Below are 19,760 nucleotides of genomic sequence, written 5' to 3'. Positions count from 1 at the left end.
ATAGCCATATAAATAAAGTAAACATAGAAATTGATATAATTTGCTGCTCACAAAAAATTTAAGCATGTTAAGGAAACTTCCCAGTCTGACCATTCATGAGATTCCCTGGCACTCACATCCCAAGACCAGAGACTGCCACTGCTGGGTCAAAGCTCCTTCACAGCAGGCGGACCTTGTGGCCAACATGTCCCCCCTGGCTCCCCACACACCCATCCACAGTCAGACCAGGTTTCCTTGCCCATTCAGCCCTGGGTTTCCCACAGCAGAGTCTCAGATGCCTCGTTCCATAAAGCCATTTATTCACAGCATAGAAACACAGGAACAGCCCAAGCTGGTACCCCCAAGGAGGACCCCAACCAAGGAACCCCTAAGCTTTTACAGCCTCACTTCTATCTGTGGGCAAGTCTCCTCTTCCTCTCTGTGTCCATCCACCCCACTGCTGCTGCTGTTACTTTCTTCTCCTTTCTTATCCAAAAGACAGCAGCTCCCAGCTTCTACAGTCTCTCTCACTGTTCATTGCCTGCCTGGCCCTGGTGCCCTTTGTTACCCCAAAGGTTGGCAGTTCACAGCCTCTTGTGTCTGGCTCTCACCCAGAGCTCAATCTGCTTCTCACTCTGCAGCTTGCCAACAGAGCTGCCTGGACCAGATGTATTCCTCTACAAGCAGCAGCACTATCTTTCCATCCACAAACACACAAAATGGCAAAATTAAGTTTCTTAACCACTCCACTGCTCTTGCCAGCACCCTTCAAGCATCTTCCGAGAAGATGACTTCACAAAGTGGTTTAAGACCAGTTAATAGTTCCCTGTTGCTGAAAGAACCAAGGGTTGTGGTTCTTCCTCCTGTCTCTGCCCCCGGTCCATGATCCAAACTTCTGTCACTTGACACATGCCAGGCTTCACGCTTTTTTGATCACACAGTGAGACAACTAAGGTTTATAAAACGTCTGAAAAGGTTTTGGGGGTATTGCTGGGTTAGCAAGTTGAATTACAAGAACTCAAGAGCTAATACAAAGAAAGTGTGGAGCACCTCACAGAAAAAGTGGAGCACCACATCTTTGTCCTTTTAACAGCAAGGTGCTCATTTGCATTCTTCAACACCAGACAGTGCTCAGAGATAACCAGCTCAGCTACCAAAGGCAAACTGGTGTCTCTTATTTTAGCTTTTCTGTAATGCTGCAGAACGGTATTCCAATTGGCTGTTACGATGCAGTGCCAGTTTAAAGAAGAACTGAAATTAAATGGCTTATTTGTTCCTCTTTGCCGAAGTCAGAGCTGAAAAAATGGGGCAGTGGGAAGTGTATTTTTCTGCAAAATATCAGGTTTCAAAGGTTATCTGAAATAGGCAGAAGCTTTTTTAAAAAAAAGGAAAAAGGGGGAGGGGGAAGAAAATATTGGAAGACAAAAATGAAAAAGGGAAAAAGAGGCAGGGAAGAAAAACTAGGTAAGAAAAAAAGGAAAAAGGGAGAAGAAAAAGGGAGAAAAAGAGAAGGGGAGGGGAAAACCACATCTAAAAATATCTTCATTTTTTTCCCAGGGTACTCTACAAGTTTTTGTTTATCTGAGCAAGCCACAAACATAAGCCTTTGTATCTGCATGCCAATTTCTGCCCAGTTACTGCAAATTCGGACTCCCTATGAATCAGCGTTAGCACAGGGCTTGCCCAAACACAGCGTTCTGCTCTGAAATTATGCCTCATGTTGGAAGTTCCCCACCTCAGCCAAAGTCCTGCTTTCCCTACTCCTGTCTAATGCTTTTTTTGAAATTTTTACACTACTTGGGCAATTCTATCCCACTCCCATTGTTTCCCTGGTGGCTGGAAGCTCTGGAGAGTGGGCAAGACAAGTCCTTGTCCAGGCTGAGATAAAGGCTGTGCTAGTCACAGCTGTGTTTAAATTCACTGCTGGTTTTACTAGAGACAAAAACAGGGACCGCAGAACCTCAAAATAATGTCAGAAGAAACCTAAAGTTCCTAAAAGAAGAGAGTCATTAGACATGGACAGAACCCCTTTTGCAGAATAGCTGGCTGTTAAATTTAAGCACTTACTTTTTAGTATCCACTCTTAGCTGATTGTTATCTGACACTGGAAAACTGAGTTTAAAAACACAGGTATTTCAGGAGACCTGCAAATCACCATTTTCTTTTTTAAATAAGGCCTTACAATTTGTAAAGAAAATTATCTCATTGAGGAGGCATACAAAGAAAATCCCTCTGGTTTTACCAGAGCTACAGGCAGCTGTGAATAATTTCTTTACAAAGTAACTGAAACCAAAACCTGTTTTTTTGCAACTGGCATCTCATCAACTCACAATCCTCACAGATTAACACTATGAAGTTCAGTTTCCACTTAACTACTCCTCTGGATTTCTTTGTAATATCAGAAATGACCACCAAAGAAGCTGTGTTTGTGCAGGACTGCTAGAGCTTCACAAAATGTACTAGGCAAATGGTACCAGACTTCAAAATGAGCTGGCTATTAAGTACTATTATCGATCTATGAAAATGCACACTTCCATGCTCCCTATTTAGACCATGGCACAGGACATCTAAATGCAAATTTTCTGTCCCTGCTCTCTCATCCCCTCCCCCTCAAACTGTCCCAGTGCAGCCACTTCCCGGATCCCATGATACAATGCCAGAACAGGTGAACCATAAAATGGTCGACTTTGATTAACTGTGGTTTTCAATAAAAAGACTCACCAAAAATGACAAAGTTTAAAAAAATTATAACAAGAATTTTTTAAAAAAATGTTTTCAGGAGCTACATAATCCGATTAGTTCCTCCTTCCTGTGCACTTTATATCCATAACTAGCCACATTAATAAGATATACAAAGTGTAGCAATTTTATATTCTGACAAGTCAGCCTAGAGTCCTTCTGCACAAAATATTATCCCCTGTATGTTTCAGAGAAAAAAAAATTGCAATATTCCCTTTAGAGATAAAACTTCATTCAAAGCCAAATGTTTCAATTAATTTTGTTAATCACTCTTTACTACATGACTGTCAATCATTTAAAAACCCATAAGACTGGCAACAAACTGACCATAAAATTGCCATCCCAGTTCTTCCAGGGAAAAGTGCTTTTAAAGATGAGGGTGATAAGGCACGTCTGCCTATTCATTAAAAAAAAATTACAGCATGAGCATTAATATAGCTAGAAAGCTGATTGTTGTCCATGTCTCAGTAGGGTTTCATGTGTAACAGATGTTGTTCTTAGTGTTTTCTGCAGGTTATAATTTATATGACAGGTCAGTTACCAACATGTGATAGCTGTGCTTTTGAAGGGCTGAAGCTACATCCTAGAGATGAAAAAACCTATCAGCGTCCACTACTCTGCAGATAGATCCATAAAAACTGATTGCTTCAGTTTCATGAGGCCTACTGCTAATTTCTGTTAATCCAGGAGAAAAGAGAAGCCCAGTGGATGGCAGTCACAAAATAGTACTGAAAAACTAGTAACTTTAAAAAACCTAAATCCTTCCTATTTAGCAGCCATCGCTCAGTAATGTTTAGTCATAAATTATGGTGGCTTCAGTTTTGTTTTGCTGTGAACCTCAGTCATAAATATTTTAATGTGGAATTAGTACAGTCTTTATGATGTCTGATCCTCTCTCAAAGGCATAACGTGGAAGCGACTGAAAAGACTGGTACTGACTTCAAAGAGCAAAACAACGCATTTCACCGTTGAGAGCAAACAAAATCGAGAAGGAAACTTCAAAGAAGGGAGAAAAGAAAAAAAGCAGCTGAAAAACAGAGTAGGTGGAAAAACTGAGCTATGATTAGCCCCATTTCAGAGGCAGCCTACAGCAAGATATACTTGAATAGGGTCTCTTCCACACAGCAGTTTTGTACCTCAACTGGGCAGCTGTGGCTACAAGCCAGTGCCTGTCCACGGTGGGCAGGGAGGTAACAGAGGCCTCCCTCCCCAGTGTCCTCTCATCTCCTGTGGGGTGTCTTCACACCCCTGGGCCCCAAATTCTGCCCCACTACAGTCAGGCTGGATAGCTTCCTACTAGAGACCAGGGGCTGAGCTACCAGTGTTGCCTGCCTTGTCCTGAGCAGGAGCTTTCCAGCCATAATGCTGGCCCAGGCTCATCCTGCATTGATCCCCTTTCCCTTCTAAGGAAATCCACAGCATGCACAGGATGGAGACTGTGAAACTGATAATTAGTTATCATCTCTTTCACAGCAAGAGTGGCAGCTCTCAATTTCTAAGGACTTTGCCTTTAAAGCAAACCAGATTTCTTGAACTAGAATGGATGATGGGAACAATACTCTACTTGTCTGACTCCAAAGTATCCCAGAAACCCTTGGACACCATCGGTTACAAGGATTAAATATTTTCAGTTTCTGGCAGCAATTTGCAAACCCTTCTCAAGTGACCAGCAACAACAACAAAAAAAAAAAAAAAAAAAAAGGTTAACAAGGGCATTCACAAAAGTGGAGTTTCACAATTACTCATGCATGTAAAAATTCACACACAATATATTACAGTGAATATGGATTCACAAAAATGACGCTATGAAATTCACACAGATGCATTAAGTGGTGCTTAAGTAACACACTGGGGAAATGCCAGCTGTAGTGTGAATAATTAATATGAACAGCAAGTTGGCAAGAAGTCTCAACATGAAATACTGTTTGAGTATCAAAAATCTTCTTGAATAATAACCTAACTTATTTGTATAGTCACAGTCTGTTCACAGATAATTCACTACTATGAAAAAAATACTGAGAACAGCTCATGTCAATTTACTCTGTGAACTGTTCCTCATGTCAAGTTAATGTTGAGTTCTTGTTTTGCTTTTGGTAGCAAAAGATTGTACCAGAGCTTGTCTTTGGAAATAATGCCATAAGTATGAGTGAAACCAGCAAGCTGTCTCGATTCCTGGAGACAGTCCAGGTGTGGAGCTAGTGGTGGAAATAAAACTTCTCTCTGTAAAGTATCTATCCCACCTTTGAGATTTTTCTGCAAAAGCACTTCAAGTGGATATATTCAGTGAGGGGTTGTTTTTAAAATATGTGACAGATTTTTGAGCTTCCTCTTGAGAACTGGTTGTTCTTTAAGGCTACCTTTTGTAATAGAATTTACAAAAAAACCCCTGTATTTTAGGTGTGAATCATTACTAGAGTCCCAAAATTAATACTATGCTGAGTGTCCTTACACCAGTAAGCCATGCTAGTATGCACGTTTTAATTTATAACTGTATACCCTCAGGAAGTTAAAAGCAGCATCTACTCAAGCTGCATATTCCTGCTTGTTGGTATATGTGTTTACTTAGAAATGTACCACATGTTATTAAAAACAAAACAAAAAAAAAAAACAAGAAAAGAAAAGAAAAGAAAAGAAAAGAAAAGAAAAGAAAAGAAAAGAAAAGAAAAGAAAAGAAAAGAAAAGAAAAGGAGAAAAGAAAAAAGAAAAGAAAAAAGAAAAGAAAAAAGAAAAGAAAAAAGAAAAGAAAAAAGAAAAACCTTGTTGTTCTCTGAGCAGGACTCTGCTTTAATCACTGTCGATGGATGAAACTCTTCACCATTATCAGCTGTGCAACTGGGATTGGAAGCCACCTGCTAACAATATTAATGCCATTTTCTCTGTCTTGTACAGAATTAACAGCATTCAAAACCACTATTCATTTTGCTCCCTGTTGCTTTTTGTCATTTAACTTTCTTCCTCTGTTAGTCACAGCCATCTTGATACAAAGACACAGAGATGTCTTTGCACCAAGAGAGTGCAAAGTGGCAGAGAGTGCAAAGTGGCAGAGAGATGGTTTTATTGCCAACCTGTGAGGGTGATATCATCATCTTCTATGATTTGCTCTTCTGCAACATCCAGAGAGTTCTCAGTGATCATGTCACTAGGTTCATCCACGCAGGTTAAGCCAGAGTAGTTATGTAGGAGTTCTGCACTAGGAACATGCTCCACGATGACAGCAGGAAAAATAGATGGATCACCAAGCTGGGGTGGAGGAAAGAAAAACCAAAATATTAGTCAGACTGCCTCCAATTTAGCCACTTAATGACTAATATTTCAACAAACCTGTACTAAACCACCTGGATATTAAACTGTCAGGAAGGAGTACTAAAGATGATTTTTAGCACCTGAAAGCAAAAAGCAGCAGTGTCCCACCAGGAGCCAGCGGCTGAATATTGCTGTAGTATCTACTGTACTGACTTGTCCTTCAGTACATAACACCAGACATGACTGCTGCATGATGTAGTTTTGCAGCATTAAAGCTGACAATACAGAGGAGCGGCACAGCACAGCAAGTGCTAAACTTGGCTGGCAATAATACTGGGTGAGCAACTTGCTGCAAACACCTTCACCTTTTGCTGAGAGTGAAGGAGTCCTGTGGCTGTGAGACTGGACAAAGCACTCACAGGCAACAAATTCCATATGAGACACTATTTGAAAATCACTATTTTAGGGGACACTCATTACAGAAGGAAGGGGTGTAACAGGTTGATGTAAGTGCTGTAATACATTCCCTCTCTAATTCTTATGGCTTTAGTCATTTGATATTGCTCACACCACACCCCCTTGCCATTTTCCTTCCCAAGTCTGCATTTAGACATCATTCTTTGGTCTTGATAGTCATTTTACATCAGATACAGAAGAAAAGATGCAACTGGGAAACAGAAATCAAACTGACTAGCAATAATAACAAGTGGCACATTCTCTGAAAAGGCAACCGCTCAACAGGAAGAGGTTTTCAGCAAATAACATCTACCACAGACACCGTATTTTTCAAAGTGAGTATTTTAAAATGTGATTTGCAGGAAGAAAGTTATAGCAGATTGATAGCAGAACAGGTTCAAAGAAAGTCTAGTGTAACTCTAAGGTTCCCTGACTACAAAAATAAAACACATTATGAATGTGTCAAGCTTAAAAACAAGAAAAAAACCTAAAAAGTTGCTAAAACATATTTCTGAGAAAACCAATATATGTACATTTGGTCCCACCCTCCACAGAGGAGCAGAGATACGTATAGCTCATAGAATCATAGAATGGCCTGGGTCAGAAGAAACTCTAAAATGATCTAGTTCCAATCCCCCTGCCATGGACAGGGACACCTTCCACTACATCAGATTGCTCAAAGTTCCACCCAGCCTAGCCTTAAACACTTCCAGGGATGGGAATCCGCAACTTTTCTAGGCAGCCTGTTCCAGTACCCTTCCACCCTCACAGTAAAGATCTTTTTCCCAATATCTAATCTAAACCTACTGTCTTTTAAGTTTGAAGTCATTCCCACCTGTACTGTCACCATATGCCCTTGTAAATAGTCTTAATCTTTCCTGTAGGTTCCCTTCAAGTATTGGAAGGAACATCAAGTAGTTTTTTAACCACACAAGTTAAAAACCCAAGGGAAAAAACCAACTGTATGATTATGCCCTTGTTTAAGAATTACTCATCTCTCACTCCTGCCACTGTGCACACCATCACTGCCAGAAAATGGTATCAGAGCTATCTGCTCAACCCAGACAACAGCTATGAGAGTAAGCCTCCCCTAGGGAAGAGTCTGGACCATAAGTACTGAACGTAGAAAGTGCAATTACAAGTTTTAAAAGGCAGTGATTACCACTTTAAATTGCTCTGTGTTTTGTAGAACATGTCTCAGCAAAAACTGTGGTAAAGGGCAATCCAGAAAAAAAGAACTAAAAACCAAAAATAGTATTTTAATGGGCTTCTATCATGGACTAAAAATAAAAACAAAACAAAAAAAAAAACCTAAAAAAAAAAAAACAAAACACAAACAAACAAACAAAAAAACCAAAAAAAGTCAACAAAACCAAAATTTTAAAAAGACCCAACAAATAATGACCTATTTTACAAAACCTGTTTCAAAAGAGAGCAATATGGTAGAAGATCAATAAAAATGAACAAAGTGCAGACCAGTTAAAGCCCTCTTGTGCAATCTTATCACCAGATGACAGGTGTATATCAAATCATGCCACGGGACAGCTGTTACCCCACACCTTTGTGGGCACCTCTAACCAATGCTGCATCGTGCTGGAGATGAGAAACCAGAAATCATTGATGGCCAAGAGGTCCCTACTGTTCTTCAGAAAAAGTCATGCTCACATTTTGCATCCTATTTATTTACTAACCCTAACATCCTTTTTACTTTCAGGCAAGAAAAAACAAACAGTAAAAGCCACATCAATAAAAAAGGATAAAGCACTGTTGAGAGAGAAAAAAAAATAAAAAAACCACATGCATTATAAAAAAGTTTTATTTTCAACAATAGATTCCATAAGCTACAAGGTAGATGGTCCACTACAGCCTCATTCTTGAGATACAATTATGTTCTACAAATAGTTTAAATACCTCTGTTTCAGTAATATGCCACGATACATAATTTTTGGGATTTAAGTTATGGACAGCTGTGGTGCAGGCACTTGGACATGAGCTAGGAACCCCAAGTTTCCTTCCCAGCCAACAGACAGAAACGGCATTTCTAGGGCACAATTTCCCTGCCCAGTTTTAGACTCCTGTGCTACGATAGGATGTCATGCCCTAAAAACACCTATTTCTCTGCATTGACTATGAAATGGTGGAGGCGTTGGGGTGCTCGTTTCTGGTGTAGGCAGCTGTGCCCCTCACACTCATCAGCAAGTGGCCAGCTTCCTCCTCCCGTTGCATCTGCGCAGCGCGCTCCTCGCCCCGCTTCCTCCCTTGCACCGCCTCAATAGCTGCAGTGTCTGCAGCCACAGATCGAGTTGCCTGAGCTGAAAATAAGCCTTACATTAGCTTCTTCTGGAGAACAAAATTACTTTGGCTCAGCTCTGTCTTTCTCTAATAACTGATGCTCACACCACTGGCTTGGCCTCTGAGAAGATGGGTTGCAGAAAAATGTTTCAGAATAATAAACAAAACAGATAAAATCAACTGATTGTCACATGTTTTCAGATCAGTTTCTCAAAGTCCTATTTATATTACACCCTTCTCACTTTGCTATGAAACCTGGTTACAAAAGCCCAAACATCCACAGGTTTCTAAAATATGTTTCACTACTGACCAGAATGTTTCCTGTGGTACTGAACTGTGCTGCTTCACACAGTTGCAAAGTACTTGGTTTGATCCATATGATCAGATCTGAACTGCTCTGCCAGATTAAACTGTGTTTTGACCATATCTAGAAACAATCATCATACACACAACACTGATATGGTTGCTATGTCTATCTGCAGGCAGAGAAACCCCCATGACAGGGCAGTCCCTCTTCACCTGAACTTGGTGCTGGACTGCCAAGGAAGCTGCTGACAACACGCTATGCTTCCAAAAGGCTGGAGATCAACAGAAAAGCATTCACTCATGGTAAGACACTTTAAATGTGCTTTTCTTTACCTTAATCACAGTTTTGAACTGGAAGAACCAGATTCTTGTGGTCTATTATTTTAAAACTATTGTTATAACTGCTTCCAACTCAGTCCCTACAGTGGTATGATGTATGGACTTTCCTTCCTGCCATGGTTGTGAAAAGGAAAGAACAAATTCTAATATGCTCCTATTGAGAAAAGCATTCACACAACTGCAAACCAATTTAATTTGAAATGCATTTTTGTGGAAGCAGCCATTGTTTTTTTATACAGTATTTGCAATTGGTTATGATTTCATTAACAAGCCTTTCATTCAGTTTTAAAAGCTAATACTAATGTACACAGATGTACACATGACTATTGTGAGGTAATGTTCTTGATTTCACTGAAGGCATCTGAATCCCAGTTGAGAGCCAATCTAATCCTTCCTGTAGCTCTGTTGTTTTGTAAGACAGAAAAATAACTGTACACATTTGGAACTGCAAAAGAGCCCTTTTTTCCTAGGGCTCCCTTCGAATCTAGTGTGCAATGAGAACTACACACAGGGAAAATATTAAATTAAGAACTACAAGGTAGTGATTCAATTAACACAAATTAAATTACCTCTCTAATAGCAAGGTAGCAAAATAATTTATTTCTAATACAAACATGCTTCTATATGCCCTGGCAAAAAGGAAGAGTGCAAACTATCCCAAAGTTTTTTAAAAAGTCCCAAATTAAAATGTCAGCAATGATTTTCAAGAAATCAATACAGAGATCCATAGAAGAACAATTTGTGTATTTTTAAATTTCTCCTACTTTTGCTGCTTCATGTTTCTCATACAAAATATAGGTAAAATATGACACCCTAGCTCCAGCAAAGCTTTGACTTGGCTTCAAGCCATTTCCCATGTCTGCTGGACACATAAAAAAATTGAGCTACTGCTAAAATCCTCCCAAATCTTAGACACCAAATCCCCATAGACGGACCTTTACCAATTCAGAGGAATGCAAACTTCATACAGATGAAGTTGATAGAAAGTCCCATGAGCAGGTCCCTGAAAGCACTGGTTATATTCTACAATCCCCTGAAAACTGAACCCAGTCCTCTTCCAAGGGCTAAAGGAAGCAATCTTCCTTTCTGGTCTCTAATTCTTTTAGTGGGTTTGACATGCTGAGAAGGTGTTTCTCTTTTTCCCTGAAAATTGTCTCATGAACTGTCACCGACTGACAGAAGATCAAAACACCATCCAGGCCACAGAAATGGAAAATTAGGAAGGGGATTTCTTCTGCTTTGGAGGTACTGTCTTCTCATACTACAAGTCTTTAAGGATGACAACTTGTCCCAGGAATAAGGTGACTAGCTTTTAACTAGTGTGGAATAAATTTTGTGTGAGTGAGTGATGGGTGGGAAGAAATACGTGCAATAGATAGTAGAAGGGAAAAGCTACATGGGGGAAAAAAAGGAGAAAGCAACCTCAGGGAAAAAAACAACTGCCTTTTTAACCAAACAACAACATTCAGACTCACAATACAGATGGCCATTTATATTAAAAACAAACAAACAAACAAATCCCTCCCCAAAAAGAACAAATAAAACTAAACAAAAATTCCCAAAAAACTAAACAGAACTAGGGGAAGTGACCTTAGTGACTAGAAAAGCAGCATTTGAAGTTTTCCTTTGCTGACAGTCCCTGTACAGAGGCAGAGGTAGCTTCTCAACTTTAAAGGTGTTCCCACTGCCAGCATCTGAGAAGGGACCAAATTGCACAGAGGGATGCTGCAGACAGACACATGATGCTCACTTTTCTGGGAAGACAACCTCATTACAGATTTCATTGTCCTTAAAGTTTTCATAAAACTGCAAGCGGATAAGGGGGAGGAACCTTCTTCAGGAGCTGGAAATAGCCAAAAAAATGTAGACCTTCACCTTGACCAGGTGGCTTAATCTTTCTGAAAGCTCATGGAGATATCCGGGAACATGGAAGAGCAAAGGTGGGCATGAGATGATGGTGCAGAAGTCATGGCTCAACCTAAGGTCTCAGACCCCTCTTTATCAGAAGAAAGGAAGAGAGAAACAAATGCCAGAGGTACAGAAAGGGTCTTCAGGCACAGATTACTACAAGTATCAGAGCCACCTGAGACAGCACAGCCCGACATAGAGCAGTCATGCTGGGAACTATGTTGGCAGTTTAATGGTTGTAATGATTCAACTTCTCTCTGGCACCATCTAAAGCTTCCTACTATGGATCTAGCCACTATGCCTGCTTTGATTCAGCTTTTTAAATTAAGAATGTCCTGATCAAAAGGCCCACAAAGGACTAAATGAAAAGGCATTGAGAGAAGTAGCTGCAGATAGGAGGAGAAGCAGGTTTAGGCAGTGGCATTGACTCAGCCAAAGCCTGCAGGAACTCCTACCCAGTTTTGTGTGTGCCATCTCCCTCTGTCTCACAACAACAACAACAAAAGAATGCAAACAAACAAAAGCAAAGAAAAGAGGGAAAAAAAGAGCAAACTCTATTTTAACCATATCCCTGACATGTAGCAGAAGCCAGACAGGTTATCAGTAGCCTTAGCCCAAGCCACATGTTCCCTTCTGAAAATTATAAGGATATTTTTACTTCATTTCTTCCTTACCGCAGATCTACTATGTGATAAATGAACCCTCCAAGAATAATGAAAAATTTAAAACTCTTTTTTTTTTTTAACTGCAAAGAATAAAGCTGATGAGAGTGAGCCTTTCCCATTCACACAGGTCCATGTGATTGAGCCCCTCCCACTGGCATCTGCCACTGAATGCTTACATTTGCAAATGGACTGTTCATAATTTATGGTTGTTTAACCAAGACTTTAAAAAAAAAAAAAAGGAGGCAAAATAGCCATGAATTATGACTTCCCTGAAATACTGAGCATAGTTGCCACTTAGACCTTGAACCTCTCCCCACAGCTGTCCCATGTCCCAAGAGGTCTTTGCACAAGAGAGCTCCAGGCAATTCTTTGACAAGAAGAAAAGTACCAAAGTTCTTAAAATTCCAGCTTGTGGGGACATTGCAAAAATAACTTTCGAAAGATGAGTTAAATGACACCTTTTGTATACAATGAAGATCCAAAAAAGTGCTTTTGCCCAACACACAGCACTTACAGAGCTAACATTTTTGCAAAGTACACAAATTGTGTTGTCCATCCCTAAATACAACTAATCTAAGACCTAAGAAACTTTAGGAGTAGCAATAGCTCCTGTGAGTAAGAAGCAAGTCAATCAAGTATAAGCAAGAAGCAGTCTTTTTGGGCTAATGTACTAAGAGCCCTCAGCCAAATGAAACCTTGTTCCAGCTTCCCAGGTCTTCACCTGTGCAGGACTTCTCTTCTACAACTGGGCATTTAAGATTTACCTTCAGGCAGCCAGCTGACTGGCTACCTGCATCTTTGAGATCTGAGCTAAGTGAACCCAGTGATTTAAAAGGAGCTTGCATCTGACTGGAGCAATGGACTTCCTGCTACGCACCCTCAGTCTCTGGCCTTTCACATCTTTGATTTCACCACCTTTAGGGTATGCTACAGAACATCTTTTCTTAGCCTTCATCCAGAGCAGAATTTAGTGGGGTAATGAGATAAATATCAAGGTTGAGTTTGTTCTGAAGCTGGAGAAAGTTCTGTTTACAAAGGTTTTACTGTCCTGTTGAGCGCTCTTTAGTATTTTTAAAGTTTTTAGTATTTTTAAAGGTGAGCATCTGAAGAAATTGCAAGAAGCAGAATGCATGGCTAAATGAAAAAAAACCCATATCTGCTTGCACTACCCCTCCCAGGAACCACACTGAAGTAGCCCTCCCTACCTCAATTCTCTCATCTCCTGTCGGCTTGTAAAGTAAAGCCAGCAATGAACAACCAGCAGAGGTAATAAGTAAGGCTCGTTTTTGACTACGCTTGTGCAATTCCCATATCTAAATCCCCAGGCTACCACAAGCTCTGGAAAAATACAGGGAAGGAAGTTACATTACTAATTCCACCCAAAACTGAGTTAGTACTTTAGACAGACAACACTCAGTTCATTGAAATGATCGCATGACTCTGACAGCAGAAACAGGCCAGTGACCCAGCCAGATATTAGGCCATACAGAAAACCAGAGACAAGATCATAAAAAAGCAGGGCAAAAGCAAAAGCAGGGCATTTTTTTAAGAGAGGAGAATAAATACTTTTTACATTAACAAAAAAAGTAACAGTTTGTCATGGCACTTAGCCTTTTAAAAAGACTCAGACACCTCATTTCTTGTTAATAAAGGGACTCTAATATTAACCAGAAGCTATAGATAAGCCACGTGGTTTTTACAATAGGAATCCTACACTGAAGCTTCAGGACTCACAGGATGTGGTTTAAATAATCAACACGTAACTGAGAGTCTGCATAGGTAGAAACAGACATATTTTCCCTGTAGTATAAAAGAAACCAATAGAAATTACTTTCAAGCTTATTTCTGAATAACCAGCATGCAGTAACACAACTTAGAAATCAATCTGTAAATAACAGTGAGCAGGTACGTACTGCCCCTTCCAGTCATCTGCAGGGTGACCATTACTTCTACTCAGAATTTTATCCTAGTACACTAGAGAAATTGAAACTACTATAAAATACCATCATTTTGAGAATTCTACATCACACATGCATGGATTCTACTGGCACAAATCAGCAAAACAGGAAAAATATTTTTGGAGGAGGATGTCTTTGCAATACTGCAGAGGTTATAACATTTCAACCAATTTCTGTTCTGCGCATGCAAGTTACAGGAAGCAACAGGAAGTTTTTGAAACAGCACAAAGATCTGCTGCAACAATAATGAGCTCAATGTTTCCTTTTTGTGTTTTACACCACATTTTTTCCTTGTGTTTCATAATACTCCTAACACCAACTTGTACAAATATGGTTTCTTACACCATCCCATACCTGCTGCTCATCCTCCATGACGTTGCTGGCAAATTCAAACACAAGCTCATTCTGCTGTACAACTGCTGCCATAATAACGCATTCCCAGGTCTCAGCTCCACATACAAAGAAAAACGTTCTTGAATGTGAAAGAACAGAGAGCTTCACTGAGGTCCAGCTGGGCAGAAAGGCAGGTTCACAAAATGGATCGAGTATCAATGTTTGTGTTCCTTAGATCATCAGTGTTCCTGTGTTCTTCTCTTCTCAAAGCAAAACAAACCAAGAAAAATCCTTTCCTGAGATGTTCTTCCTGCCTCGATAACTTTTACCACTGTGGAGGGAAAAATAAAAAAAATATCATTAAAAAATTGTTACTTTAGCTATGTGAAATAGTAGCAGTGGCAATAAAGCTTTCCATGTATTAAAACTGTTCTATCTACGTCCAAGGAAGTCACTTTTGTGGCTCCAAAGGTATTACTTTTACTGATTAATGTACGAGAACTTTCATTACCTGAAACAGAACTTTTTCAGGAAATAAGACATCAAAGTGTTTCATAGTAAAAGCACGAGACAAAGGAAATGTTATGACAGTTAACAAAGAGAAAATCCATATTTTCATTTGATTCAGATATGCAGTTTTCACATTCATTAGTTTATTCACTGTTTATTCAAAGTAAAAATACAAAACTCAGACAGACCTACTCAGCTGTAAGATATCCCAAGTATGTCACATTTCTTCTTTACACACAGTTCAAATTTTAAAAAAATTGTTGTTTTGCAAGTAACATGTTCTGGATCTTGAATTCCCCGGTCAAAATGATGAAACCAATAAATAAATTCTTTGTACAATCCAGAGAGTGCCCATGTTCCTACATGAAGCAGATCTTCAGCTTCATGTTAAAAATGCACTGTGAATGTACCCTTACCTCTATCACAGGCTCACAAGCAGCCGGAAGGAAACAGCACTGACCATGTCACGGCAAATTAGAACTGTCAAAAAAACTGCACAGTACAAAGAAAAAAAATCCCCAACTACTGAACATAAACAGCTTCAGTGAAAGGATGCCTGCCCACAGCTCCCATGCTGTTACTTACTCATCAGTGCCAAAGGTAAACTCAGCTAGGGTGAGCTTACCAAGAGGCTGCTGCACCACCTCTGGGGAAAGAGGCAAGTGCAAAAAGAACTCTTCATATACAATTCAGGTGATCCAGGCATTAATTTAAAAATCTACCATTTCAAAATAGTAACAGGAGCAGGTGTCTAAAATTAGGAACCTAAAGAGTGTGTTGGTGCCTAGGAATTTAAATCAATATATTTTAAAAGAAGAAAAATGTGTGGTTCCTAGTGTTTTGAGCAAAATTCTTTAAACTGCCTTTGATTAAGAGCTGCTGTGACAAAAGAATAAGGGGCAGAGCTCTAAGATGTACCCATCCAGAGTGAGGCCCCACAGAAGAATCAACGTCAGTGCCATTGGTGATGATTAGCATCTGCCTTTGTACAAGAGGTTTAACTTCGCCTTGTTTTTGCAGTAGGCTGAAACTCAAAAAAATGAAGATCATCTTCCTTTCCCCAGTGCCAAGCAATTTAATTAGGGAGGATCATGTCAGAGACTCGTACTCCCTCACTCTAGGAAATGTAACAGCTGCTTTTCCTATATAGGTTGTGGTATTCCCAAATTCCTAAGTAGTGATGGCAGTGCATTTAGGCATTTAAGTCACTAGATCCTACCCTTCTAAGAAATCAGGAAACCCAAGATTATGCAAACAGGAGAACCTCCCCAACTTCCAAAGCGTGCTCTAATTAGCTGTTAAAAGGTCTGTAAGACTAGCCACAACCTTAACTACAGAATATTTGCTTTAATGAGAGTTGCATGCAGGAACGGAGAAGGAAGTGCTGTAGGAACCATTTCAACCTCAGTGCTCACCACTTTAGTGGTTGACTTGAATAGTTAACAAGGCTTTCTCCATACTTTGGCAGAGTTATGGCACTGAAAGCATTACACACAACTATTTAATCCTAGATGACTTCCCTAAATCTAATTATTTGGCCTTGCCTTTTAGAAGATGTGGATGCCATTAGGGAGTAGACACACATTGCCACCATAGTGGGAGTGAGCACAACTTGGCCCATCCTCGACTCCTATCATCCTGTATACCAGCCTGAAAATAAAGTATATAACTATATAATATATAGTTTAATATTGCCTACAGACAGCAATTCAAGTGGGTCAATCTATGCCAACAGAGATATATCAACTTTTTTAGAAGAGAAGACAGGTATGGAAATTTACACAGAATAAACTTTATGTAAAGTAATAGAAATATAACTTCTACTTTGGTTCCTGCTAAGGAATAAATTGTAACTGTCCAACAAGACCAAATAATATTTTAAGTCACACCCTCTAATCACTGAAGAGCAATTTCACTGTAAAGGATCACAAGGCAAACAGGGAAATACAGGAACCTCCTCAGTTGTCCAAATGGAGACTTCTCTTTAAACAGAGGTTAAGCTAATTGTTCAGAGGCAGAATACTGCAAGGGCTTATAATCATGGCCACTACACTGACTGAAGCCACAAATATGAACAAAGGCTACAAGTTCTTAACACTCAGTAACTACCTAAGGTCAATAACATTTAATACAGTCAATGTAAAATCAGGATAAAGGACATGTTGGAGACACAGGCTACCCAATAAGCTCTTAAATATAAGCAAAACTGGAGGTCAAGCTATGCTAAAAATTTTTAAAGCTCTCCACGTGCACTGGGAGCTGACATTTTCTTCCATTAGTGCCAGGTTATTCATTATTCTGTAAAATATTAATATTTTACAGTAGATACTACAATACCAAAATGTACACTAAATGCATAAGATACAAAAGCTGTGGCAGTAAACTTACTAAAAGCCATAAAGAAATATTTCCTTACTTTTTATTTTAAAAAAGAAACAACAAAACTCTCAATGCACAACTAATTATCCTGATTTAATATCATTTAAGAGACTGCAGCAGCATAATGCATTTGATCCACACAAACACTGCTTAAACCAGTCACACTATATTAACATGAAACTCCTAATCATCTGATACCACTGTAGAAATGGGCAGTCAAAAGCTGCCTTATGACTTTTGCACAGTGGTGATGCAGTGACATGAGACTGTTCCTTCTCCCTTACACCCCAACCCCAAAACGACCAAGGGCTCTATAAATAAAGACAAGTGATACATTCTTTTTACAACAGAAACATCTACCACAGCATTAGTACCAAATCCACAGACAAGTGAGTGAACAAGCTTTAGTGAGCTTTTACATCTAACCTTATAAAGGTTAGGGACTCAGACTATTATGGTTTGCAGGATATTTTTCATTACTTCTGTAGCAGTGTATAGTAATAACAAATGATCTATTGGGCAACAACAGCGCAGCAGAATAATGCAAAAGTGCTTTCCTTTAATCCGTATTACTTTCTCTGGCATAAAGAAGACAAGAGCAGCTTTTCACAGAAGCCAGCAGAATTCTAAACCAGCTATATTTTCCTTCAGATCTATTTTTTCAAACTGTGCTTTCATTATTCCAACTATCACAGGGTCCTGCTGTCTATAGGCTAACACAAACACGACTATTGTTTTTGCTATGTAATGCCACTTATCCCCTGCCTGATTTTACATACATCTGCAAGTAGAAAATAAGTTATTTGCAAACAGCATAAAATGTGTAAATTCTATTCACATGCACAGTAAGCTTGACTACATACAAATAATCCTAGGAGAAAGGGAACCCAATATTTATTATCATAAAATTTGCATCAAATTTTCAGAACTACGGAGGAAGTAAGGTTTTGCTTTCATTTTTACTAATTGTTGTACAAACATGTTATAAAAAGCAGCATTAAGATACAACAATATAAACAAACATCTTGATTTTGCTTAATCCTTGAAACAGAACTTAAATTATTTCAATCCCCCTGGAAACTCCCTCATCCACTGATTTCAACATCTAGAAACAAGCTCCTCAATCAGTCTGTCAAAAAACACATTCAGTCAATCTAAGCTTTAGTACATGCTGCTCTGATATCCCAGAAGATGCACTGTATGATTCTGTCCTAAACATCAGCTAGACATCATAACTTCTTCCCCACCACTCTTCACCATTTATACCTTCAGTTAGTCTAGACCATTGAGGACTAACTGAGCCAGTTCAACAAAGCTTCTAAGAAATCCCTCCAGAACCAATGGTTTTGGTCCCAATGGTGAAGCTGCAATATTGCAACTACGCTCCATGTTGGAATCCACAAATTTTCCTTCAAATCCTGATAATATGAGCCAGTATTGGCACACCACCTTACCATTCAAGCACTGTAATGCAGAACAACAAAATAGGACAATGGCACCGCACTGGAGCAGGCGTAGTAGGCATCAAAGTACCAGGCAGAAACCCAAAAATTTGCTAAAGCTCAGCTATGAGTTTAGAAGACTCAAGTCTTGCTACTGAGGGCATCCCAAATGAGCTGAAAGATGCCTCCAGGAAGCTACTGGATCCAGTTCCATTTAGGGTTACTAAAGATGACTGTAATCATCCAGCATTGCCTTTCTCATGAAATGATTAAGATCATTCATATATTTAAAATAAGAACCAGCTTAGTGCTTTAAGATTCAAGTGCAGATCTGAATACTGAGTTGCTGATGAAACAGTTCCACTCATTCAACACAGGGACAAATCACTTGAGATTGGAATTTCCCAGTGATTTCCTAAGACAGTCTGTAGCATCAGCACTAGGCTAGAAATATCAAATCTGTGACTTAACAGAAATGTAAAGCTGAACACGCCCCTCAAATTTCTAACTCCATTCTACCAGCAGAGGTTAAGGATAATTCAACCCAGAGTCAGTTCACCTTCTGAAGAGTCAACAAGTACCATCATAGAGTTAGGTTTTCTTAAAAAGGAGGGCAAAGCTGAATAATATTGCAGTTCTCTTAACGCAGAAATCCCAGACCAGCAATGATTTTATATATAGTCCACACCAAGCATAAATGTTAACAGTTTAGTATTCTGCGTCATTCTTCATGGACTGATTTTTATTATCCAGTAATATCACAAATTTGCCCAGGACAAGGGATTTGAAACATGTACTTAGACCCAGGGCATCTGCAATGATGAAATGACAAGAACAAATTAATATATGACACTTGGCACAAAAATTTTCTGAAGGCTCAGTCTTTCTACTGCTCACACAAATTAAAGGAGATAGAAAAACAACATGGTTAAGAGGGTAGAACTGAGGAAGGAAAGAAACAACATAAGGAATAGACTCAAGTCTTCTGAGAGCATCCATGCTGCCTAGGGCAAACTGTGCAAAGGGCAGCTGACATAATAAAAGCCAACAGAGTGACCTTTGCTGAGCTTTCATTAAGGACAAAGAAATCATCAGTATCAATAAAGCCCTGTTTTGCAGCCCGTCTGGAAACCACAGGCTCTCAGTGCATATACAGCAAGGAGGACAGAGAGTAAGAGGGTTTATCTGTTAAATATAAACACGTATAAAAC

At 39.4% G+C, this 19,760-nt stretch overlaps 1 protein-coding gene across 8 annotated transcripts in view; it reads right to left on the bottom strand.

Annotated features, from left to right (window-relative positions):
* Positions 1-19,760, bottom strand: part of ELF1 (E74 like ETS transcription factor 1) — an 87,840-nt gene that overhangs the window by 23,559 nt on the left and 44,521 nt on the right. For 6 of the 8 annotated variants that reach the window (XM_038140746.1, XM_038140783.1, XM_038140774.1 and 3 more), the window contains exons 2-3: positions 14,240-14,549; positions 5,784-5,958 (exon numbers count right to left, since the gene is read on the bottom strand). In XM_038140746.1, the coding sequence (XP_037996674.1) occupies positions 5,784-5,958; positions 14,240-14,311 (247 nt within the window). In that variant the 5' untranslated portion in view covers positions 14,312-14,549. Of the gene's footprint in view, positions 1-5,783; positions 5,959-14,239; positions 14,550-14,916; positions 16,247-19,760 lie in introns of those variants that run through there. The other 2 variants (XM_038140755.1, XM_038140796.1) reach the window with 2 other exon arrangements.

Source organism: Motacilla alba, chromosome 1 (assembly GCF_015832195.1).
Source record: "Motacilla alba alba isolate MOTALB_02 chromosome 1, Motacilla_alba_V1.0_pri, whole genome shotgun sequence".
NCBI lineage: Eukaryota > Metazoa > Chordata > Aves > Passeriformes > Motacillidae > Motacilla > Motacilla alba.
Note: the sequence above shows the minus strand (reverse complement) of the source record. Positions and strands in the feature narration are given on the sequence as shown.